Source organism: Xyrauchen texanus, chromosome 39 (assembly GCF_025860055.1).
Source record: "Xyrauchen texanus isolate HMW12.3.18 chromosome 39, RBS_HiC_50CHRs, whole genome shotgun sequence".
In the NCBI taxonomy this organism is placed as follows: domain Eukaryota; kingdom Metazoa; phylum Chordata; class Actinopteri; order Cypriniformes; family Catostomidae; genus Xyrauchen; species Xyrauchen texanus.
Genome location: NC_068314.1, coordinates 13,627,174 through 13,654,494, shown reverse-complemented (window position 1 = coordinate 13,654,494; position 27,321 = coordinate 13,627,174). Strand labels below are relative to the sequence as shown.

The window sequence follows — 27,321 nt, the reverse complement described above, 5'->3', positions numbered from 1 at the left end:
CACCAAATTTAGGCAATATTATGCCAAGACCTTGAAGATGCTAAGTTACAAACAGATTTTTGATTGGTGATACATTTATACATGGTGAAAAATGGAAAACAGGAAGTGCCTTATATCTTCTGTGTGCACAGTGTGATTTTGATGAAAATTCAGCTGCATGTTCGGTTTGCATTCTCACCACAAGAGAACCACTCCAGAGTTTGTTTGAAATCGTGTTCATGTATGCTTGAACCAGTGGCGGCTGCTGGTCTTTCAAAGAGGGGAAGCTCATTTTCAGCCTACATTATAAACTTATTTAAAAGTAAATTCTGCCCTACGTTCCTTTTCGAGAAAATGCACTGTGACTCTGTCGTACCAACTAGGCGTCTTTTCCAGTAACTTGACCAGTGTCTTCTCAATGGCCAGCAGAGCTAGGCTGCTTAAACGACCTTGGCCCATTGTGTTACGGGTGTAGGACTTGAGACGCTTTAAACAGGAGAAGCTCCTTTCTACACCTGCAGATGTAGCTCCAATTGTTGCCACTAATGAGAACAGTTTGTAAAGCTGAGGCATTGCACTGTCCAACTCCATGTCTTTGAGGAACACCAAGTAATCACACAGCTTTCCCCTGTTACCCTGCAAGTCCTGATCTGAATACAGGACTTGAAGTTCAGACCTCAGTCTCCCTGAATCAAAGTGATGGCCATAACTTTTCAGGACACTTTGGAAGGCCTCCTCTGGAAATTCTTGTCTCATGTCATCAAATTTCCCTGGATTGACTAATTCTAAGAAGAGCATACTTTCCAAATTTGAAAAACATTGAGGAATCTGCTCCAAGATGTTATCAAGGATGGCCATGTAGAGATTTCTGTAGTGCTCTTGGGGATCCTGCAATTGGGTCAGACGGCGCTTTCTCATGGGCTCATCTCGTGGGTCTGATGTGAGATCTGCTGTTTTGGCATAAACAGCTTGGAAAGCCCCCTCTGACCTTTTCTCTTTGACAAATGCAAGAAGAGATTCAATTCTTTTCTTGCAGTAAAAAACATCCATCGCCCTCTGCTGGACAACATCAAAGACCACATCAGTCTCAGTGAAGATTTGTTCATATGTGTACAACATGAACACAAACTCAAAATCCTCCAGTTTCCTCAGAAAGCCTTTGGCACAATCCAGTGTATCATCATCAATTGTCGTGTCTGCAATGATGTTTTCAAATGTCTGCAGGAGGCCATCATAATTGTTTGCCACAGTGCTCACTATCCGTGATGTGAAATTCCATCGAGTAGGAGCGTTTCTGGGCAACCTTGAACAGCCTGCAGACTCCAGAAAAGACGTCCTCTTTGTGGATTTTGAAAAAAATGTGCCAAACCCAGAGAGTGATGCAAAAAAATTCTGCACTCAGGCAAGCATTTAGCCCCCTGTGACAGCACCAGATTCAGTCTGTGTGCATAGCAATGCACAAACATTGCACTTGGGGCTATTGCTTTCACTTTGGCCTGCAGACCATTGAGTGCTGAAGCCATGACAGCAGCCCCATCATAGGTCTGTGCCACAAGCTTATCCTTAAAATTGTAGGCCTGCATGTTCTCATTTAAAACATCAAAAACGGACTGAGCATCTCAGCCCTCCAGAAACATCAAAAAATCCAATAAAGCACTCCTGAATTTTACCTGCACTATCCACATAGCGAACAATGACAGAGAGTTGGGCACGGCAGGATATATCAGTTGTTTCATCCACCTGCCATCCAAAAAGGGAGCATCCTGAATTTCATCTCTGATCTGATCAGAAATGGTGGCTGCAAGAGCAGAGATCAAGTCATTTTGAATAGTATGGGACATATCAGAAAACACAGTTGAGGACTCTAATTGTGTGGACAGTACAGAGTCATATTTAGATAATGTTTCTGTGAACTCCCTGTAATTTCCCTTGTTGGATGATTCACTACTCTCATCATGTCCCCTAAATGACAGCTCCTGTCGGCCAAGCAAGGATGTTACATCAATAAGGCGGTTTAGGAAGGCCCTGTTTTGTTTGACTGTTTCATTATGTTTAGTCACTTGAATGCGAGCACCTTCATTGATTGCATGCTCAACCCTGATCCTGCCCAGGCAACTTAATCTTGCACATGCACTCACATGTTCATTGCACTTTTCATGTCTTTTATATGCCCTGTCAAAGTTAGACAGATCTCCAAACCCCACTTTTGACCAAACAACACATCCGTGAGATGGTTTCATCAAGAGGCATGGCCAGCAGTACATTTTATTTGTCACAGCACTTCCAGTCAGCCAGCTAACTTTGTCATACCAGGAGAGCTGAAAAGACCTGTTATTTTTCCCTATTTTTTGCACTAAATCAATCTTAGGTGTTGATCTGCCCTGCTGTTTAATTCTAATTTTTTCCTCGTAAGGAAGACTTTCAAATGGCTTCGCCAAAATCAGGTCGACAATATTAGCACCGTCTGCCATCGTGCGCAGTTTCACCCGTACGACGCTAGCCTAGCCTACTGTATGAATGAATGAATGAACGAACGAACGAACGAATGAACGAACGAACGAACGAACGAACGCTCTAAAACAAAATATATTAAACTTGGTAAAACTGAAACAAGGAATGTGGTGTATAATTGTGTGAAATGTATTATGCAAATTGACTAGCAATTTCACCAAACAAATATAAAGAAATAGGTTGCAGCAGTTTGTCTTTCGACTACACTTGAGAAATAGCTTCAGTGACTTCTTATAGTACAGATTCGCTGTCAATCAAAAGGAGATGCAGTCTTTCGACAGATCCTCCAATCATCACGCGGAAGCCCGGAGTCCGGGCCAGCCCACTCCTCATTCACCCCCAGAGACGCTGAGCGTCCGTGGGCGGGACGTAATCGCAGCATTTATCCAATGACCGTCTATTTTCGGAGCACTGAAAAAAACTGTTCAGAGCAGCCCCATTGAAGTCAATGGACGCTCGGCTTCAACAGGGAAATGCACTGACGCTACGGGAATGTATGAGAAGTAAATCGAGTCAGCCGACCTGCTATATGTAATGTAGCTGATTCTGAACGAACTCGTCTTCGAGATGAACGAGTTCTAACGCATTTTTAGTCAATAAATTGTTTACACAATAGTACATATTTGACCATTATTAAATGTAACCTAATATACCTGCTGCTGCCTAGTGTATCCTTAATGTTAATCAAACAATAATAACAAGAAAACGACAAAACCACTCACCGCTCTTGGCTTGATAACTTGAGTAGTATAAAAGTATTAATTTATACAGGGAAGATCAGTAGTGATTTTATGTCAAGATCATTCTGAATGTTGAATTCTTAAACTCTCGAATCTTCATTTGCACAGAACATTAAAGAAAGTCCTTTGAGTTTGTTTCATGTGCAGTTTACAATAGTTTTAATAGTTTTAAAACATTAATATGCATATCCCTCTGTCATATCTATAGAAACAAAGCAAGCGGCTCGTCGCATCTCTCCGGTGCCCGCATTGTCATTTCCTGAGTAATGGAACCTGTCAGGACCAAACATGTTTTGTATTACGTGAATGGGAAATTCAGGTGAGCCCGGAGCCTTTTTGTTCACAATGCACGTTTTTATTAGCAAACCGAAACAAAGGCTGTAAGTGAACCGTACTTGGACCACCTTCAGTGATGGTCTCAACTCAGTTCACTTTTAAGGGGTCTGAGATCATTTGGTGTGTTCACATATGGACCAAAAATAAGCTCAGACCTTAAGTGTGAAAATTGGTACATATATAGTTCTCATCAAGCCAAAAAATATAAATAGTCAAGTCATTAGCTCCGCCCAATAGGAAGTCTGCCATTTTGGATTTTCTGAAAATCACAGGCTCTGAACATTTTAATACTCCTCCTAGGGGATTCATGTGACTAGAACCAAATTTGTGCAACATCATGCCAAGATATTATAGATGCAAAATCGTGAACGGATTTTTTATATTTTGAATGGTGTCGTCATGGCGAAGCAATGCATTTATGGTGAAAATCAAAAAAGGAAGTGCCTTATAGCTTCTGAGTGCATTGTGTGATTTTGATGAAAATTCAGCTGTATGTTTGGTAATGAGGGCTGATCACATTGATGTGGCTATTATGGGTCACGGTCATAGCGCCACTAACTGGCAGCAGGAAGCATGGCATTTTAAACAGACTTTGAAATAACCCTCTTATGTTTACATGAATTTCTTTAAAATTGGGCAAAAATTCACACATCAATGTGTGTGGGGGGAGGGGGGCTTTGTAGCACACCCTTTAAAATTGACATGTAACGGGGTCTCTGTAGCACCCCCATTTTCACCTAGAGTCACCAAACTTGGTACATATATTGTTCTCATCAAGCTGAACAACTTTAAATCGCAGGCTCTGAACATTTAAATACTCCTCCTAGGAGATTCATGTATCTGGCACCAAATTTTTGCAACGTCATGCCAATACATTTTAGATGCTAAATTGCGAATGGATTTTTGATTTCATGAACGGTGTCGCCATGGCAAAGCAATACATTTATTGCAAGAAATGGGAAACAGGAAGTGCCTTACATCTTCTGTGTGCATTGTGTGCTTTTGATGAAAATTCAGCTGTATGTTTGGTAATGAGAGCTGATCACATGGATGTAGCTATTATGGGTCATGATCATTACACTTACATCTGCCTTATTAGAACATGACTAGTTATAGAGAGTGCTGCAATGACTGTGGCTTGACATAGATTACAAAAGGGCCCCTAAGTTTCATTCTCATAATTTCAGACGTGCATGACTTTCTTTCTTCTGCTAAATACAAAGTTTTTTGGAAGAGTATTTCAGCCCTGTAGGCCCTCACAAAACAAAGGAATGGGTAAATTTTTTTTGAAGCTACAAAATACATATAAAAGTACATAAAGGCATCTATATCATCTGAAGCGATATGATAGGAGTGTTTAAAAAACAAATCAATATTTAAATACTTTTTTCCTATAAATTCTCCTCCCTGACCAGTAGGTGGCGATATGCATGAAGAATATGAATTGCCAAAAACAAAAGAAGAAGAATATGAAAGTGAGAGTGGAGATTGATAGTAAAAAAATAAGTTTCTTACACACACTTCATAAAGCTTCTGAAGATACGGATTTAACGACTGGAGTCTGGATTACTTCTATTCTGCTTTTATTTGATTTTGGTACTTAAACATTTTGGTCCCATTCCCTTGGATTGTGAGGACCTACAGCACTAAAATATTCTTCAAAAATCTAAATTCATGTACATCAGAAGGAAGTAAGTCAAACACATCTGGGATGGCATGAGGTTGAGTAAATGATGAGAGTTTAAATTTTTTAATGAACTATTCTTGTGATGTATTATGTAACAAGGTTAATAATGATTAATAATTATTCATATAGTTGCAAGCAGCGATGACGGGCCTAAGCACCATGGGCCCATTTCTACCCGGTGGTTTTCGAAAAACAATGAACGTTTTTTCATTTTACATTTGACATTATTATAAACAATTTTGAAGCAATTTGTTAAATACCAGTTGTGTTTTTTACTGTAAAATAATTTCCATTCTGTTTAAAACAGCTTCATCCATCTATTTGATAGTTCATGGGTGTTTTGCCTCTATGCTTCTAAGAATAACATCAGCCAAATACTGCTAACAGATTGTTTAACTTCTGTTTTGGCTCTAGGCATTTAACTCCTTTCTTTGAGTCTCTTAGTCAGAGGTGGGTAGTTACTCATTATATTTACTCCGTTACATTGGTGCAAGGTGCACGTGTGAGAGATGTGCAGGCCATATAATGCAAGTGAATGGGTGCCAAAATTGTAAAGCTTAAATTCACATAAATCAGCATAAAAGTAATCCATAAGACTCCAGTGGTGATAGGTGTGGATAAGGAGTGTAATGTTTCTCGGTAAAGAATATTAACCGTATGGTTCCCAACCCACAGTTCGGGAAGCATTGGCACCGCAGTCAGTTCACCTCAAGTTTAATGATGCACAAGTTTTGGTCAAAACAAAGCATCAAACAGACACAGTTACAACCTTCACTAATGCACCGGAACGGATTTATAGATGGATACGCTTCTAATGTGTTTCACATGGGTCAACTTGACGACAACACATTCTGCCTGCATTGTGTGTGTAGTTAAAAATGGCAAGTAGATAAAACGAGCCGCTAATGGAGAAGCCTCCTGCATTTCTCCTTTCTGGGAGCATGTTCTTTTTTGAGGTCAATTACAACAGAGATGGTCAAAAAACATAAAAAAATAGGCACTGTTTGAAGACATCACTCAGCACGAGTACCGTATAGTATACTGGTAATATATGTCAATAATGCGCATAAGGGTTTATTTAAATCACGGACGCAAGTTCTTCCTGTTTCCTTGCACAGCTGTAATCTATTGCAAGCGTAATAATGTGCTTTGAGTAATGGCATTAAGATGCCGTTATAGAAATACATTGATACATGATTCAACTTTTATACTGACATCACACAGGGAAAGTGCCGCAGATGAGCCGAAATGGCACACACTCCCATCCATTTTTAAGCAGGCATTAAGTGCTAATTCGGACAGACATGAAACAATAACAAAAGTGCTTGGGGTGTTCATATGGTATTTCCACGTATTATTAAAATCAAGCTGCATTATCTCAACATCCCTTCTTGTTTCCATTTTAATAGCAAGGTTATTCCTTTTACAGTTATGTACTGCTTCCGAATATTGAATATATGTTGAGATAAATTTGAAGTGCACTTAATGTTACACGTAGCGTATTAGTGCAGTATTAACTAAGTTAAAATGTTGATTTAGTAATTAGAGAAAACATTTTTTTTTAATTAGTTTTTGGTTAAGGACCCTGACAAAATGTAACCATGGTTTTACTATAGTACTATTGTAGTAACCATGACCATGGTTTTCTGAGCAGAAATCATTGTTTTGATACAATTAACCATGGTTTTATAACAGTAATACTGTAGTTTCAATATAGTAACCACGATTTGACTATATATTGTAACCATGACAGAAACCATGTTGATTTTGTGGTTACTATGATTTTACTACAAATGCCATGGTTAATCATGGTAACTATTGTATAACAATGATTGTTATTTAAGGTCAAACTTGAAGTGTTAACCAAATAAATTATTCTTTGGATTTGGCAGTAATATTTTTTTTCTGAACAAAGCAAATATCGAACCGTACCGAAACCGTGACCCTAAATCTGTGATACAAACCATACCATGAGAAATTCAAACCATTTCACCCCTAGTGTGGATGAGAAACAGATCGCTTTCACATTCTTCTTCTTTTGTTTTTTGGTGATTCACATTCTTCATGCATACGCTCCCTGTTGGGCTGGGAGAAGAACTTCTAGCAAAAAATAACTTAAATAATATTTCTCACCCACACCTATCATATAAATTCAGAAGATAAGGATTTAGCTACTGGAGTCGTATGGATTGATTTTATGATTCCTTTTGGTTGCTTTTTGGAGCATCAATTCCAATAGCACCCATTCGCTTGCATTGTACTGACCTACAGAGCTGAAATATTCTTTGAAAAATTATTTGTGTTCTGCAGAAGAACAAAAGTCATACACATCCGGGATGGCATGAGGGTGAGTAAATGATGAGAGAATTGTACTTTTAATTTTAGGGTGAACAATCCCTTTAAAGTGATAGCTCAGCCATAATTTAATATTCCATCATCATCAGGGCCTGGGTAGCTCAGCGAGTAAAGACACTGACTAACACCCCTGAGCGGGCCGGTGGGTCGGCCGCGAATAAGCTAAAATGAGCTGTGCAGAACAGACCATAAACCGACGCCACAATATGCAGAATAGGACAGCGAATTGTTTTGTTATTGTTTCATGTCTGTCCGAATTAGCACTTAATGTGTGCTTCAAAATGGAAGGGAGTGTGTGCCATATCTGCTCATCTGCGGCACTTTCCCTGTGTGATTAAGTATAAAAGTTGAATCATGTATCAATGTATTACTATAATGGCATCTTAATGCCATTAATCAAAGCGCATTATTGACGCTCACAATAGATAACAGCCGTGCGAGGAAACAGGAAGAACTTGAGTGTGTGATTTAAATAAACCCTTATGCGCATTATTGATATTACCAGTATACTATACGGTACTCGTAGGAAGTAAAATGAAATCTGTGGCAATGCATGTTCCCAAAAATCATTATATTATAATTATAATTTTGCCTTTCTCATGGCCATCGATGATAGTGTTCCCCTGTTGCGTGCACAAGAGCAACACATAGTGCACATGTAGAGAGAGCACGCATCCTTTGCCGATAATGTCATAGCAAGCAAATGTGAGATGAAAAACAGATTCGTTTTTGAAGATTAATGATCTATCAAATTTTAAATCTGCAAATTCTACCTCCTTACACTAAACCTTAAACCTAACAAATAGTGTCATAAAAAGCAAAGTTTGACATGAAAAAGCAATTGCTGAAATAACTACATCAATTTGAGTTGCTTTTATTACACTTCCGGCTCATGTGTCAACACCAATGCTCTTCTGGATACATACCCCTGTCCTTTACATGGCAAGTGCAACTTTTATTAGTTCATTAGTTCTTTTAAATGATCTGCTGTGCAGCTTGATCAAATCTGTATAAATTTAAATGCACGATAATAAAAGTGTTAGATGTCATAAGATAGCATTGTGTAAGAAACAGGGTGAAAATTAAATGTGTTCATGAACCGATAATCTGCTTTACTTGTTTTTTTTGCTTGTTTGTACTCATGAATTGTGTGACATAAAAATAATTGTTGTTGTAGCACCTCTACTGTTCATTTCATCTGGAAAAAGCCGTGATATGTACAAGGAGCCACAAAAAATGCTTTTGCAAAAATGTTGGTATAATAACTTAATAACAATATGTTCAAAGCAGTGTTACCCCTTTCAAAATTACAAATGTGAAACGTTGCTTAATCCTTCACTTAAAAGTGTGAAAAGCTCTTTGGAACACCACTAATCAACAAGTGGACCAGATCTAAATGTTGTAAAAGTAATGAACATCGTTTTTGTCTTTCAGGGTAAAGATTTTTCGTGGAAAGAAAATTCAAGGAGATTACGACATCAAAGTTGAGCAGGTACAGCTTTTATATATTCTTTTGATCTTTAGACTAAAAGAAACCAAGGGATTTTCATAGATTATGTGTTTTATCTTCCTCTTAACAAAAGAAACAACAACAAAAAATACAGTGAAACATAGAGTGGGGAAAAGCACCTTCACTTTGTATCTGTTCACTGTGTTCCTGTTTTTGTACACTTTGTGATATGGTCTCAGACAACTTATCCTTGTTATTTTTTAACCCAATAATAAGTTATTATTAAGTTAAGAAATTATTATGGAAATATATATATATTTCAAAATTAAAATAAATATTTTTGTATATAAACTTCTACTACTACTAATAATAATAATAATAAATACCCTAACCATTATTATTGTTATTGTTATAAAACTGTACCATATTTATGTCATAATTTCATAACATGCATGCAGCATTGCTATAGGGTCGGTTAAATGATTTTGCCTTTATATTGGTGGAAGACACTCTTCAGTCCACAAAAACCTGGTGATATGATGTTATGAATAGCAACTTTTACCAGCCAAGAATATTTGGAATTATGCAACTGTGCAATTGGAAATCATCTAGGTTACTGATATAACTCCCATTCCCTGATGGAGGGAACGAGACATTGTGTCGATGTAGTGACACTAGGGGTCTTTCTTGAGAGCCTCGGTTGCCTCTGAACTTTGAGAAAAGGTCAATGAGAAATTGGTGAACAGAATTTGCATGTCCATCCCCTAGACATATGGGTATAAAAGGAGGAAATCGTGCATCTGTTTAGTTAGGTTTTGTACTGAGGAGCCGAGAATAAGGTTCGGCCATTACAGTATTTGGTACGGTGTTGTGGCAAGACGGACACAACGTCTCGTTCCCGCCATCAGGGACAGTAACCTAGACGTCGGGAATTCCTCCACCGAATTCGTGAGCCAGAGGGCTATGGAGGAAGGACATCCAGGGAGCACAAGTTTTGTGGGCTCGCCTGGGAGTAAGAGCACACATGTTCGCCTCAGAGGAGGGGAAAGGCACTATGGGCAAGTGGTACACCCGGTCAGCTGTTCCGTATTACCGAGTTCTACATGCTTGGACCTGAAAAAACATGGGACAAGACCGACTTAACCCGGAGATTATAGAATCTCGCAAAGGTATTGGGTGTTGCCCAGCCCGCCACTCTGCAGTGTGCTTTGACAAACACCTGTGACTTTTGGCTTGGCAGCTAAGATTTTTTTTCACTTATCACACCTGAAGTATTATGCAGGAAACAACTGAAAACAGATAACTAGTCTCAGAGTCCTTTATATCTAAAATAATACATGCATCGGGGAGGAGTCACGTGACACTACGCGAGTGGAAGCAGCCTAGTGGCGTTCTGCTACAGTTTGTTACAATTATCCTTTCAATCAACATTACTCGGTAGGAACTGATTTAGTTTTCATTGGTAAACTGTGCTGGGATGTGTAGGATGGCAAAGAATTCGAAATCGTTGTCCTGTGGGGACATTAAAAAACATTTATGGTCACACGCGTCTGATGTCTCTCAAGAACAAGATGCCGGGGGTCAGGTTAAGAATGACAGTGCACCTCAGGATGTTGGTCAAAATATTGCAAACATTAATGCAGCACTAATGAAAATCTCGACCGGCATTGGGGGCCTCGTGGAAATACTTTGTGCGACCACATTGTAACACAGCTCCCAAAGGATGACACGGGGAACAGCTTCTTGCTGAAGGTAAGGATCTTTAATTAACACAGTTTTTATCACACACACACAATTGTACAGCACACTTTCTCTGTAATTGCTGGTCTGGGTGTAGGCATTCTCTCTCCCGAGGCTCTGTGGCTGCTGCTCTTTTATGCCGCTCTCCCCATGCTTACTGTAATTAGACACAGGTGTTAGACATAATTTAGCTCAGGTGTAAGCGCCCTTACCGCTTTTCTCTCCCGGACGGGCGCTTGACCACGCCCCCGCTGCCACATACCCCCACCGCCCGACTCAGGCCGGGGCGTCATCCGGCCTGCCTACCACTCCCCCCCCATTTCTGGAGAGGAAGTCAGCGGCAGCCATCTGCACCCCCGGTCTGTGGACCACCTTGAATTTAAAGGGTTGGAGGGCCAGATACCAACGGGTGATCCGGGCGTTAGTATCCTTCATGCGGTGGAGCCACTGGAGTGGGGCGTGGTCCGAGCAGAGGGTGAAGGCCCGCCCCAGCAGGTAGTAACGGAGTGTGAGGACCGCCCACTTGATGGCCAGACACTCCTTCTCTACGGTTCTGTACTTGGTCTCCCTCAAGGAGAGCTTCCGGCTGATGTACAGCACCGGGCGCTCCTCCCCCTCCACCACCTGCGAGAGTACGGCCCCCAGCCCTCTGTCTGAAGCGTCCGTCTGCAAAACAAAAGGGAGAGAGAAGTCAGGTGCATGCAAAAGCGGCCCCCCACAAAGTGCAGCTTTAATCTGTGTAAACGCCTGTTGGCACTGCTCCGACCATTGGACCGGATCTGGAGCCCCCTTTTTAGTGAGGTCAGTCAGCGGGCTGGTGACATCCGAATAATTAGGCACAAATCTTCTGTAATAGCCAGCCAGCCCCAGGAACTGCCTCACCCCCTGAATGGTCTTGGGTCTAGGGCAAGTCGCAATCGCCGCGGTCTTGTCAATTTGGGGACGCACCTGGCCATGACCCAAGTGGAACCCCAGATACCGTACCTCCACATGCCCAACCGCGCACTTTTTCGGGTTTGCCGTGAGCCCCGCCCGCCGCAGCGATCTCAGGACGGCCCTCAGATGTTGCATGTGCCGCTGCCAATCATTGCTATAAATGATGATATCGTCTAGATAGGCATTGGTGTAATCCAAACGGCGTGGTGAAGGCCGTTTTTTCACGGGACATTGGTGTCAAGGGGATCTGCCAATAACCCTTCGTTAGATCCAAGGTCGAATAAAACCGCGCAGTACCTAACCGATCGAGCAGTTCATCAACACGGGGCATTGGATACACATCAAATTTAGACACCGCATTGACCTGTCTATAATCCACACAGAAACGCACAGACCCGTCGCTCTTGGGAACAAGAACGACCGGGCTGGACCAATCGCTGTGGGATTCTTCTATTACTCCCATCTCAAGCATCACGTCCAATTCTTCCCGAACTACTTTCTTTTTATGTTCGGGCAAGCGATAGGGGCGGCAACGTACCACCACGCCCGGCTCGGTCTCGATGTGGTGTTGTATGACGTTTGTGCGGCCCGGTAGAGGAGAAAACACGTCTACAAACTCCTTTTGTAGTTCGGAAACCTCTGCGAGTTGGCGTGGCGAGAGGTGGTCTCCACAAGGAACCGGGGTGTTAGGATTGCAGGCTTTGTTTACCTCCGGTCCGAGCTCTGCCTTCTCCGGAACTACCGTTGCCAACGTCACAGAGGCCGCTTCTTCTCTCCACAATTTCAGGAGGTTGAGGTGATATACCTGGAAAACCATTTCCCGGCGGCTCCGTGGAATCAACAATTGTGTCACCTCCTTCTTTGTTTGAGCGTCCTGCGTCACTCTGTACAACCGATCTTTAATAACCGAAAAATATTGATATGAAACGGCGACGCCCGGCCGGAGTTGTTGACCATCGATTACTCTCACTTGGTCAAAAGCGTGCTTAAGGGTTTCATCCCGCGACTGCTCCAAGGGGAAGTCCCCCTCCGGGAATTCCCTGAGAGGAGGGCCGACAACCTCGCCCCTTCCCTCGTCATTCGGAGCAGCCGAGGACGGCCCCGGCCCCGGCTCCGCCTCCCCCGCCAAAGCATTGCACATCACACATCTCTTCACTTTCATACAGGACCCATCCGCACAAACTCCCTCCAATACATTTCTAAAATTCGGCCAATCAGTTAGCGGATGGGTGAGGCGGGAACTAACCGCTGCCTCCACACTATGTTTTTCTCCCCGGAATTTGATCGCCAAAGTCACCATGGGATACTTGTGAACATCCCCATGCACACACCTCACCCTCACCCGTTTAGCTGAGCCCAAAGCCCCGGGTTGAACCAAGCGTTGGTGGATGGTGGTCTGGTTACAGCCGGTATCCAACAATGCTTGGTATGTACCCCCCTGGATCCTTACCGGAATACGGTATGCTCCAGCCCGATCGGGGGCAGCCTGCGGTACATCGGAGACCCACACCACCATCCCCACTTCCATTAGCGGACACTGATCCCGGACGTGGTCCGGGTCTCCGCACCTCCAGCAGGCCGGCCCAGGTGCCACGGCCGCACCCGTGCTGGCGGGCGCCCCCACCTGAGGAGGAGAGCGGCTGAAGGACGGGGAAGGGGTAGGCGGGTTCTCCCACGGCCGGGAAGTTGGTCTCACGAATCCTCCACGCCTGCGCGGGGCAGGAACGGGCCCTGGGTAGAGAGCAGAGCGAGAGGGAAGAGGGGAGGGGGAAGACACAGGGGGAGGAGAGAGAGAGAGAGAGAGGGCTCATCTGCCCTTGGAATCGCCGCCATGTGGTCCTCCGTGAGTCGTACGGCTTCCTCCAGCGACGTCGGGCGGTGGCACTGGACCCACTCCGCCGTTCTCCTGGGCAAGCGTTGGACAAACTGCTCCAGTACCACCTGGTCGACAAGTCCCTCAACGTCGCGGTCCCCCGCAAGCAGCCACCTCCGACAGGCGTCCCGGAGCTGTTGGGCAAACGCGAACGGGCGGTCGGACTTCTTCAGCTTCATACCCCGGAAGAGTTGCCGATTTTGTTCAGGCTCCAACCAACCCATTGCATGATGGCCCTCCTCAAATCCGTATAAGCCAGGAGGTTTGTTGCCGGCAGTTGTTGGGCCGCGAGTTGAGCTTCCCCGGACAAGAGAGGGACTAGGCGGGCTGCCCACTGGTCTTGCGGCCAACCCCAAATTTCCGCCGTGCGTTCGAACAGATCGAGGAACGCCTCTGGATCATCTGCCGACCTCATCTTCTGTAACGTGGGCGGGGGCAGCGTGGCGCGGGTGTCCGGGGTCGCGGCTGCGGCTGAAGCAGCCTCCAGGCTGAGGAGGCTCCGGATTGCGAGTCGGTCCTCTGCTTGAGCCCGCATGATCTCGAAGAATCGACGATCCTGGTCCTGCTGGAGCTCAAGCAGGGATTGTTGGTGGCTCTGATGGAGTGTAGCGAGGGACTGGAGGACTTCCGCCAGCTGGGAGGACTCTACGGGGCGACCCTTCTCCATACTCGGACGATTTTCCTTTGTCCCGGGTTTCGGCACCAGAGTAACACAGCTTCCAAAGGATGACACGGGGAACAGCTTCTTGCTGAAGGTAAGGATCTTTAATTAACACAGTTTTTATCACACACACACAATTGTACAGCACACTTTCTCTGTAATTGCTGGTCTGGGTGTAGGCACTCTCTCTCCCAAGGCTCTGTGGCTGCTGCTCTTTTATGCCGCTCTCCCCATGCTTACTGTAATTAGACACAGGTATTAGACATAATTTAGCTCAGGTGTAAGCGCCCTTACCGCTTTTCTCTCCCGGACGGGTGCTTGACCACGCCCCCGCTGCCACACACATCAATGGAGGCAAAACTTTCCACCCTCATCACAAGCATGGACGAGGCTGAAAAGAAAATCGAGTTTCTGGAAGCACCTGGAAAAGAGCTGCTGACTAAATTGCCGGCCTCCATAACTGATATGGATCAGGTGTGGGAAAAATGTTAGTATATGGATAATCGAAGCAGACATAATAATGTTTATTTTGTTGGAATCTCAGAGAGAAAGGAAGGTCAAGATATGATCAAGTTCCTGGATGGGCTTATTCCGAATTTGTTCGACACAGCAGGCCACAATCTGGAAACAGACTACGTGCACAGATCTCTCGGTCGGCTTCCCAGAGCGGATGACAGACAGAGAATTTGTTTTACGTGCAGAGAGAAATAAATGAGAATTACAACATTATGTTTTTTCTGACTTTGCCAGTGTTACACAAGTGAAACGGGATAGTTTCAAAGAGTGTAATAAATTACTTCAGGCACAAGATGTGAGCTTCGCATTGCTAAACTGAGAATTGAGGCCAAGGATGGACGTAAGACTTTCACATGCCCACGAGAAGCAATGACCTTAAATTTTGTAATACGTTTTTATAAAGAAAAAATCCTTTATTGGCTAATTGTTGAGTTAAGTTGTTCATTTTGTGGGTTTGATGTTTATTTACTTGGGCCTATTTCATTGAAAACTTTCATGCGCAGTTCAAATGTACGTTGAATGTAAAAAAATAGATTAATAAAAAAAAGCAGACTGAAGTAATATTGTAGGAGTGGTGCCGCAGATTGTCTCATGTGCGTGCATGGACCACCGCATACTGTTGTGCTCAAGGTTGAAGTGCATTTGTTATCTGTTATGTGGTTATTGGGGATGATAAGGTTACATCAATGTTAAATTGTGATCTATATAGTTTAGCCTTGGGTACACAATTTTCTTTGCATGTCAATATGTCACACTTTAATATAGGTACAATTTTTTTCTCCATGTGGAATGTTAATGGGTTGGGGCACCCTATAAAAATAAGGAAAGTTATATTTTTTTAAGCAAAAAGAGCATGGGGTTTGATGTGTTTTGCAGCAATGGTTCGAGTAAGAGCAGGGGAGTCATCACATTGATAAGCAGGTTTGGGGAGTAACGGAATACCTGTAATGGGAATACGCATTTAAAATACACTGTATTCCACTACAGTTACAATTTAAATAATTTTTAATTAGAATAGTTACATTCAAAATGTATTTTGATTACTGAAGAGATTACTTTGCATTTTATTGTCATTTGTTTCATTTAATATTTGGTCCTTTCAGATGGAAAACATTCATTATACATATAAATGATGCAATCCAAAGTGCATTTGAACAGTGGTGAAACACTTTCTTATGATGAGTAAGATAAGTAAGTTTGGAGCAGAAGAAATAGAAACAAATCGTGTGTAAATTGTCAGCTTTATGCTAAGCTAAAATTATATTTCTAGCCATTTTACATGCACATGTTACCAGGCATGATCATATTTTTTTATCAAGAAAATTCACGTAGGATCATAATTTCTTTCTTTCTAGTAAAACCTTTAATATTAGGGCAAAAATCCTATTCTTGATAAGAACTTTGTATTTTTTTTCCTTAATTTTTTTTTTTTTAAATCTGTCAATTTGATTTATCTTGTTTTAGAAACAACACTGCATAAGATATTTAGATTTTTCAGAGAATGTATTTTAAACATTTGTATTTTGTCTTACTGTACTGGCAGAGTTTTTATAGTCAAAACAAGTGAAAAAAATCTACTAGTGCTGCAGAAGTAATCCAAAGTATTTAGAATATGATACTGATCTTGAGTAATCTAAAGAAATACGTTACAAATTACATTTTACAGCATGTATTCTGCAATCTGTAGTGGAATAAATTTCAAATGTAACCCTCCCAACCCTGTCGATAAGTAAGCATTTACAATTTAATTATCTCAAACAGATTAAAGATCTCCCAGTTCGGACATCATGCCCCGTCACGCCACAAGCACGGGCCGTGCTCCGTCTGCCAGCCGAGGGCGTACTCCTGCGTCTTCCAGAAAATGTGCAGCTCCGCCTCAACCTGGGCCCAGCTCTCAGCCCAATCATCAAGCACCCCGCAGGAAAGGATGTGCTTTTGCCTCTCGACGCCGAATTGCCTGCTCTGTCCCGCTGCGACGCACTGCCGGGTACATCAAAAATGATTGTTTCCTTTGTGCCCCTAGCACGGAGCTTGGATGCGTGGCTTTCACTTCCCAATGCATCACGCTGGCTGACCAGAACCATCCGACTTGGTTATGCGATCCAGTTTGCCAGGCCCCCCCGCCCCCTTTCGGCGGCGTCCGAATTGCGGTGCATTCGCATACTCAACTACTTCGACGACTGGCTCATCCTGGCCCACTTCTGAGAGTTACTATGCATCCACAGGGACCAAGTGCTCAGGCACCTCAGCCGCCTAGGGCTTCTGGTCAACTGGGAAAAGAGCAAGCTCACCCCGGTTCAGAGCATCTCTTTTCTCGCCATGGAGTTAGACTCAGTCTCAATGGTAGCGTGCCTCACAAACGAGGGCGTGCTGTCAGTGTTGAAATGCCTTACCTTGTTCAAGCCAGGCACCCTGGGTGACTCCTCCCTAGGTCCACGAATTCAGCGGTGGAATTTCCCGACCAGACCCACTACGAGTACTCAAACTACTCTGTACTGGAATAGGTGCTCCACAGGGCGGGCCCCCATGTGGACTTATCCTCCTTTGTGTATTTTCCGTGGTACAGTCCCCTTGTAAGCGGACCCACGTCTCCCTTGGGCAGTCCCCTCTGCCCCCCGGTTGCTGTGTTTGTAGCAACTCCTCCCTCTTAGCAGGTAGGATCTACCACCGCGTCATTCTCCACATGCGACCTGAAAACCCATGTGATGTATTTCAGCACTCTTTACCTCCCCCAGCCTGGGCAGGTGTGGTGTCTGCTGTGTCTGAATATGAATTGGAAAAGAATGCCCCAGCCTCTTTAACTCTATGCGAGAAACATAGAGAGAGAAAAGGCGCTGCTGGCACGGCCTGCTCCCATGCTTGGCACGCTGCCTTCTTCCCCCCTTCGGGGTGTAGGGAACCAGAAGGATATGATGATCTGATGGGTCGTTGGAGAAGGGTATGTGCAGTCTGACGTGGCCTGTCTCTTTTGCACGCAACTGCATGCCTGCACCTGCGTCAGCAACGCACATACACGATTCAGTGCATGGCGTGATTAAATATGGACCCCTAGTGTCACTTCTTCGACACAACATCGAAGTGAGCGACAGGCGGGGAATGTCTAGGTTACTATTGTAACCTCTGTATCCTAATGGAGGGAATGAAACGTTGTGTCCTCCCGTGAATCAAGCCACTATTACGGCCGAACCTCATTCTCGGCTCCTCAGGGCAAAATCCTGAATGGACAGATGCATTTCCCTCCCTTTATACCCGTATGTCCGGGGCGGGACATGCAAATTCTGTCTGCCAATTTCTCATTGGACTTTTCTCAAGTGTAGAGATGCGCGAGGCTCTCAAGAGAGACCCCTACTGTCGCTTCTTCGACACAATTCGAAGTGAGCAACAGACGGGGAACAGAGGTTACAATAGTAACCTAGACGTTTTCATATATGTATATCTTATGTATATAGTATATATTTTCCTTAGTACACATGTCACTTATAATTCAATAAATTCTTACATACAATATAACAACAATATATACACTGGCGGTCAAAGGTTTGGAATAATGCACAGATTTTGCTCTAATGGAAAGAAATTGGAAATTCACCAAAGTGGCATTCAACTACTCATAATGTATAGTCAAAACATTAATAACATGAAAAATTACTATTAAAATAAAAAAATAAATATAAATAAATAAATAAAATTCAGAACTTCTTAAACTACTTCAAAGAGTTCTCATCAAAATCCTCCACGTGCATTAATGACAGCTTTGCAGTTCCTTGGCATTCTAGCTGTCAGTTTGTCCAGATACTCAGGTGACATGTCACGCCACACATCCTGTAGCACTTGCCACAGATGTGGCTGTCTTGTCGGGCACTTCTCATGCACCTTACAGTCTAGCCTTACAGTCTAACAAACACAAAGACAATGTTAAGCTTAATTTAATGAACCAAATAGCTTTCAACTGTGTTTGATATAATTGCAAGTGATTTTCTAGAACCAAATTAGCAATTTAGCATGATTATTCATGGTTAAGGTGTTGGAGTAATGGCTGCTGAAAATTGGGCTTGTCACAGCCTTTCCATGCTAACATCTGCCTATTTTGGCTAACTTTTACTATTTACATTGTCTTTTCATTGCTATCCATGACCTAATCAGACCAGTGACTAGGGCTGGGTGGATTTTCAGATTTTTCCGAATTGTTTGAATTTGCGTTTTGACACATAACTGGCCTCATTGTGCGCATGTTGATGAACCGTCTCCTTTCCTTTTTTTTTTACCCATAAAAAAGCATTAGTTATGTGTATGGCTGAAACCATAAGTCAACGTTATTGACAATGTCGACAATATAAAACTGTCGACAATTTTTGTTGTCGAATAGTTGTTTGATGTCATATAACGTAACATGAGATCATATGAAACTCTAATGATGACACACAAGAGCAGCACTGCATCTTGTGCCTGACTGAGGAGAGGAAGAAAACACAGTTTACGTCTTGCGCGAAGTGTCCTGATCTAAGGGGGAGAGATTGAAACTGCATCCGACTGATGCACACTCTGTCGAGGGAACACTCATCCCCTTCACGCATGCTTGCTGATGCTTGGTTATAGCGTGATGGCTCGCAACTTATTGAATCATAATATATGTCACTGTGCATTTCTTATCGTGAAGAAAATTGGCAATACACAGCTTTATTAATAAGAGAGAGTTTGTTTTTTGTGAGTTAAAGATGAATTGAAGTGAACAGAAAGGTGAGAAAGGGTAGTCTTCAACCCATTATACACTACAACAAAATAAGTTTTAGATTTGTTTTAGTTTTGGCTTGTTTTCCCACATAAATATCTAAAACTCATTTAAAACAACAATCTGTGGTCTTTAGCAGCTATTCTGCAGGATAATTTTTTTTTAATCTGAGATAAAAGTTTTCTTCATTTATTCTGGTGAGTGTTTACATTCCTCCAAATGCGTCTGGGAACATAGCGCTGCAACAGCTGGCTGATCAAATCTCACAGAACAACAATACCCAGACTCAGTTATTATTATTCTTGAGGACTTTAACAAAGCAAATCTCACACGTGAATTGCCCAAATACAGACAGCACATTACATGCCCCACCAGAGACAGGAATCACTGTTACACAACATTAAAGGATGCATATCACTCTGTCCCACGTGCAGCTTTGGGACTCTCTGATCACTGTCTGGTACATCTTCTCCTGACCTACAGGCAGAAATTAAAATCAACAAAGATGGACTTCAATTATTTTTGAAGCTGCAGCTACAGTCCTGGACGAGCTCACAGATACTGTTACATCATACATCAGTTTCTGTGAGGGTATGTGCATCCCTACTAGGACATTTTTATCATTCAACAATGATAAACCATGGTTCACAGGAAAACTCAGACAGCTTCGTCATGCCAAAGAGGATGCTTACAGGGGTGGGGATAGAGTCTTGTATAATCAGGCCAGGAACACACTGAATAAGGAAATCAGAGTGGCTAAAAGAAGTTACTCTGAGAAGCTGAAAACAAGTTTTCAGCTAACGACCCTGCATCAGTGTGGAGTGGCCTGAAACAACTTACTAATTACAGGACTCCTACCCCAACCTTGTGGTGGACCAACGACTGGCTGACTACCTGAATGTGTTCTATTGCAGATTGGAAAGGCCCAATTTCACACCCCACACACACTCGGACCTTCATTTCTCACAAACATTAACACCTCCTGCAACCCCCCCTCCACCCCCTCCTGCTACACAACCTGCACTCAAGATCTGTGAAGATGATGTGTGCCGTGTCTTTCGGAAGCAAAGGTCAAGGAAGGCTCCAGGCCCAGATGGCATCTCACCAGCGTGCCTTCGTTCCTGTGCTAACCAAATGGCCCCCATCTTCACTCAGATCTTCAATAGATCACTGGAGCAGTGGGAAGTCCCATGCTGCTTCAAACACCCAGTTATTATCCCTGTCCCTAAGAAACCAAAAATCACAGGACTTAATGACTACAGACCTGTTACCCTGACGTCTGTGGTCATGAAGTCATTTGAGAGACTGGTGTTGGCCCACCTGAAGGACATCACTGGACCCTTTCTAGATCCCCTTCAATTTGCTTATCGAGCAAACAGGTCTGTGGATGATGCAGTCAACATGGGATTGCATCACGTCCTGCAACATCTGGACAGACCGGGGACATACGCAAGGATCCTTTTTGTGGACTTCAGCTCGGCTTTCAACACAATCATCCCAGCTATACTCCGGACTAATTTAAACCAATTCCCTGTTCCCACCTCTACCTGTCAGTGGATGACCAGCTTTCTGACGGACAGGCAGCAGCTTGTGAGGCAGGGAAAATTCACTTCCACCACCTGTACCATCAGCACTGGTGCCCCCCAGGGATGTTTGCTCTCCACACTACTCTTCTCGCTCTACACAAATGACTGCACCACCAAGGATCCCTCTGTTAAGCTCCTGAAGTTTGCAGACGACACCACTGTCATCGGCCTCATCCGAGATGCATATAGAAAGGAGGTTGAATGGCTGGCTGTCTGGTGCATTCAAAACAACCTGGAGCTGAACACACTCAAAACGGTGGAGATGATTGTGGACTTTAGGAGGAACACCCCAACATTGCCCCCCCCCCTCTCCATTCTAAACAGCACTGTGGCAGCAGTGGAGTTATTCAGGTTCCTGGGCACTACCATCTCACAGGACCTGAAGTGGGAGACACACATTGTGAAAAAGGCCCAGCAGAGGTTGTACTTCCTTCGCCAGCTGAGGAAGTTCAACCTACCACAGGCGCTGTTGATACAGTTCTACTCAGCAGTCATTGAGTCTGTCCTCTGCACTTCAGTAACTGTCTGGTTTGGTGCAGCTACGAAATCAGACATCAGACGACTTCAGAGGACAGTTCGGACTGCTGAGAGGATTATTGGTTGCCCCCTGCCCCCCCTTCAAGAACGAAACACTTCCAAAGTGAAGAAAAAGGCTGTAAAAATCACTCTGGACCCCACTCACTTTGAACTGTTGCCTTCTGGCCGGCACTTCAGAGCTCTGAACACCAGAACTGTCAGACACAGGAACAGTTTTTTCCCTCAGGCTATCCATCTAATGAACAATTAAATTGCCCCATTGAGCCATAATTATGTGCAATACACAGTTTAAGTCTATTTATATTATCCAACATATCCACTTCTGCCATTACTTACATTGCTCTGTACATAATATACTGTATTTTTGTTCTTTATATAACAGATTGTAATAGATTTGCACTACGTGTTTGTGTGTGTGTGTGTGTGTGTGTGTGTGTGTGTGTGGTGTGTATGAAGGTGAGTGTATGTACGTATATGTATAATTATTTATATAATTCTTTTTTGTTTTTTGTTTTAATTATCTACGGTATGTCTTGTCAATACTGTTTAGTATTGTTTGTATTGTTGTACACTGGAAGCTCCTGTCACCAAGACAAATTCCTTGTATGTGTAAGCATACTTGGCAATAAAGCTGATTCTGATAATATTAAAAATACAAATATTTTAAAATATCTAAAAATCCTTTAAAAAAAGATGCATTCACCTGAGAAACAGCATATAAGATATTTAGATATGCTTTATGAGAATAGATCTTGAATATGAGTGTATTTTGTATTTACTGCACTCGCAGAAGTATAACCAAGTGAAAAAAATACATTTATATACAAAATACACATATATCTAAGATACATCCTCTTAAAGCAAGTCTAAATATCTTATATGTTGCTTCTCAAGTAAATTCAAATCAAATCAAATCACTTTATTGTCACACTACCATGTACACAAGTGCAACAGTAGGTGAAAGTCTTGTGTGCAGTTCCGAGCAACATAGCAGTCATGACAGTGACGAGACATATACCAATTTACAATAAACAACATATTTACACAACACAATTTACATATCAAATGTACACATACTTACACAACACAATAATTATATACAATGTACAGTAGACAATACACACAATATAGAATACACAATATACAATACAATAAGTAAAGAGTATATGAAATATATATGGTAGTTGTATTGAGGAGAATATGTTGACAGTCCAATGTGAGATTATAGATGATTAAAGTGCAGTGCTAATTATTGATCCTGATAGATCAAGTGTTCAACAGTCTGACTGCTTGGGGGAAGAAGCTGTCATGTAGTCGGCTTTTGCGGGTCCTGATACTGCGATACCGCCTGCCTGATGGTAGCAGTGAGAACAGACCATGGCTCAGGTGGCTGGAGTCTCTGATGATCCTCCAAGCTTTTTTTACACACCGCCCGGTATATATGTCCTGGAGGGAGGGAAGCTCACCTCCGAGGATGTGTCTGGCAGTTCGCACCACCCTTTGCAGGGCTTTGCAGTTGTGGGCGGTGCTATTGCCGTACCAGGCGGTGATGCAGCCAGTCAGGATGCTCTCTACAGTACTAGTGTAGAACCGTGTGAGGATGTGGTGGTTCATTCCAAACTTCCTCAGCCGTCTCAGGAAGAAGAGGCACTGGTGAGCCTTCTTCACAACGGCCTCAGTGTGGACGGACCATGTGAGTTCCTCAGTAATGTGGACACCGAGGAACTTGAAGCTGCTGACTCTCTCCACCGGTGCTCCATTGATGGTGATGGGGCTGTGTTCTCCATCTTTCTTCCTGAAGTCTACTACAAGCTCCTTGGTTTTACTGACGTTGAGGGAGAGGTTGTGCTCCTGACACCAGCGTGTCAGTGTGTGCACCTCCTCTCTGTAGGCTCTTTCATCATTGTCAGTGATCAGACCTACCACCGTCGTATCGTCAGCAAACTTAATGATGGTATTGGAGCTATGTGTTGCCACACAGTCATGTGTGTATAGGGAATACAGGAGTGGGCTGAGAACACAGCCCTGCTCCAGTGTTGAGGGTTAGTGATGAGGAGGTGTTGCTGCCCATTCTAACCACCTGACGTCTGCCTGACAGGAAATCCAGGATCCAGCTGCACAGCGAGCTGTTTAAGCCCAGAGCCCGGAGATTCTCATCAAGCTTGGAGGGCACTATGGTGTTGAATGCTGAACTGTAGTCTACAAACAGCATTCTCACATATGTGTTCCTTTTTTCCAGGTGGCAGAGAGCAGTGTGTAGTGTAGATGCGATGGCATCATCAGTGGAGCGGTTGTTTCGGTAGGCAAACTGCAATGGGTCCAAAGAGGTGGGCAGAACAGAGCAGATGTAATCTCTGAAGGTCTAGTCATGTGACTGTTATGGGTGCTTCAAATCATGGAGATGCCATGATTAGATTGCTAATTATTGCTTTGTTCAGTTATGTGTTTCAAGTGTACAGCATCTATAGTCAACATTTGCCAAGCAATCATTCTGACAAACTGCGAATTGTAATGATATTATTTCATTTTGCTGCACTACTCAGCCTGAACCACTAGACTGTTTGACAATTTTCACACAAACTCTTTGATGTACAGTAAGTACTTTCAAGAATAACTTAATAAATATAGATATTGATTTCTAGATAACTTTCTAGATAGAATTGGTTTAGATAAAATGAATACCTACACTGGCTAAGAATTATTTGTCAGTTTTTTTTTTGAACATCTGGGTTTAAGATTTTAATTTATTTTACATTACCGCTCTGTTGACAACTTCCCCCTGTGGTGTATTTTTTTGTACACCTTTGTTTCCTACAATGAAAAGAACTTGGATTTCTCTAACCAGGTTGCCGTGCATTCTAATAAAGAACATACAATTTGAATCATGGTGGAGAAAAAAATAAAATTGTGAATCGTCCATAAGATTACATTATTTGCCATATCACCAAGCCCTACCCTTGACCTATTTTTGCATCATGACCCCCTTGTGGTTGATTAAAAACTGTTAAACAAATATGTGCAACATAATGTATCCCTTTAATAAACTGCAATGTATCACATTTAATGGCAGTAATTGTTTTAATCAATCATGTTGTGTTTGAGATTTTAACCCTCATGAATATAACAGAATATATAACATATTTTATTGTTTATTTTTATATTAATTTCAGGCAGAGTTTTCTGAGATCAACCTTGTGGCTCATGCTAATGGCACATGCAGTGTGGACATGCAAGTCATCAGAAATGGAACCAAAGTGGTTCGGTAAGTTCCACATAGTCACTAGAAAATACAGTCTATTATTGTCAAAACCCAAGGGTGTGGAAAAAAGGGGGACATTTTTGTTTTCTTTCAATGTAAGGCAATTTGTTATACAGGACTAATGTGCATTATGTTTAGTTTTGTAGTAATGTATTAACATCATCATATTAGATAAAGGACATCATAGCAAGTGTCGTTAATTTTAGATAAACGCAAGCACACTTTTCTTTTTAAACAAATTATATTTGTTAGGCTTTCAATATACATTATTGTTAAGTGCTTGCCAATTTATAGATAACGTTTGGTTTGATGGTAAGTGTTGAGTAGTTGGAGACCTGATCAACCTCCGATTTTGACACACTCACTTTTGCACCAATCAAACGGATCATGTAATAATCATTGTCTCTGCTCTGAGTTTTGAGCATAGTAGGCAGAGTTGAGTTTGTAGCAGATAGTGGCAGGCTGCTCTCCACACATTTTAATCTCTTAACCCTATAATGCAGTCTGTATCAAATATGATATGCTATCTTCTAAAGCCTGTGCATCATAATCATATTTTTATTTTATTTCTTTAAACATTTTAGGACAAAAATCCTGTAATCTGCAGTGTGCTAGATGTCTGCTGCCACCTGGTGGATGTTTCTGGGCATTTCTTGATGGAATAAATATTTTTAGAAAATGTTCCAAAATGTCCGCTTTTGCATTGGTTGTACTCATCTATTTGATAGATGATAGATTTGATTGACATTTACATTTAGTCATTTAGAAGATGCTTTTGCCCAAAGCGACTTACAAATGAGGCACATATCAAGCAATTTGTCATACAAAGTTTAACAGCATCTGCAGTGTTGTACTGCCAAGTTCTCAAATCTTTGTTTATTTTGATAAAGTAAAAGTGACAATAACTCAATTCAAAATGAGTATTTACTGAATAGAAGCAACTTGTGCTTGGTTAAAATTATGTATATTATTTTATTAAAAAAGTCTGTTGAAATCCATGTATCACATTTAGTACAACAGGCTTTTGAGGTATATCTATCAATCACCAATGCATTTCATTCATGCCCACCACAAAATAAATACATTTAAAGTGTGAATTTATATTTCTGTGTATTTTCATATGCAGCCTGCTCTGTAATTATAGAGATCTAATTAGTATATTACAGGCTATTATGATGTCATCTTACCATAAATGCCTGAGACCAGGGATAAACTTTTTACAGTGTCCCTTTTTTAAATGTCAATATAGTGTTTGGTGCATAAAATACATATGATATATTGTTTATTAAAAAAGAAAATATTTTATTCATATTTTATTTGATGTGCTGAATTGAAATTTCAATCCATTTTTATAGACCAAGGAGGGTAAGTTGTCATTGCTAAACTCTCAAACATTTGGTATCTCTGAAAAGTCGAGGGAGTCCTCTGATAATACCCCAAGATTTACCACTGTAGCATGTATGGGCTAAGTGAATCTTAAATAACAAAAGTCCTATACAAAAATGAAGTGCTGGGCCTCAGGAGGATAATGAACATTAAAGCTTAATATTTAAAATATGAGACAAAAAAAGAAGAACATTTTGTAGAGAAAAATACAAATATTTTACACACACACACACACACACACACACACACAAACTCGTCTTTTGTGTTCTTTTCATTTGGTAATCCCATTTAGCGTAAATGAAATTCTGTGAGTATAGACAAATTATACATACAGTTTAGCTGTTTAGTCTCACACATCCACACAAACAAATGAAGAGCCAACAGGAGCCATCTTTAATAACTGTCTTTCTCTTAATGACCTTCCTCACTCAGTCCTTTCTCTCTTATCTGTCCAACTTTCTGTCTCTGCTTTGTATGTTTTCTTCTTTCCTTCCTTTTCTTAGAGCCTCTGTTCCCAGTCAATCAACAATATGTTGTAACTAAACACAAGACCCTGTTCCAAAACCTAGTGCCTTACCCTGGGTTAATAATTTATCCTGGGTATACAGGTTTTATGATATCACACTATGTATGTAAACCCTGGGTTAGCATGTGTATATTGCAGTTCAATTTCTGATTGGTTGTCTGTTGCTAAGCAACTGGCCGTTACACTCTAGCTCTGCTTAATTTTACACCGTTTTGCCTTTGGCAACACAGTTCAGGGTTTGCACCACAATAGCAGTGCTAACCCTACACTGGAGTACTGTAGGGTTTCATAACCCAGGATTAAAAGCATGCAGCGGCAACCCTCTTTCAAAATTACTACAGACTTAAAACTGGCCTAAACATGGGATTAATTGTGACTTTAAAGGGATCACCCAAAAATGAAAATGATCTTATCATTTACTCACCCTCATGCCATCCCAGATGTGTATGACTTTCTTTCTTCTGTTGAACACAAATAACGATTTTTAGAAGTATTTCTCAGCTCTTTAGGTCCA

The 27,321-nt window shown here is 42.0% G+C and overlaps 1 protein-coding gene across 1 annotated transcript in view; it reads left to right on the top strand.

Moving 5' to 3' along the window:
- The window catches only part of syn2b (synapsin IIb), a 150,323-nt gene that overhangs the window by 66,966 nt on the left and 56,036 nt on the right, over positions 1 to 27,321 (top strand). Inside the window, exons 2-3 of the mRNA XM_052111224.1 lie at positions 9,043 to 9,100; positions 24,807 to 24,898. Of these exons, the coding sequence (XP_051967184.1) occupies positions 9,043 to 9,100; positions 24,807 to 24,898 (150 nt within the window). The remainder of the gene's footprint in view (positions 1 to 9,042; positions 9,101 to 24,806; positions 24,899 to 27,321) is intronic.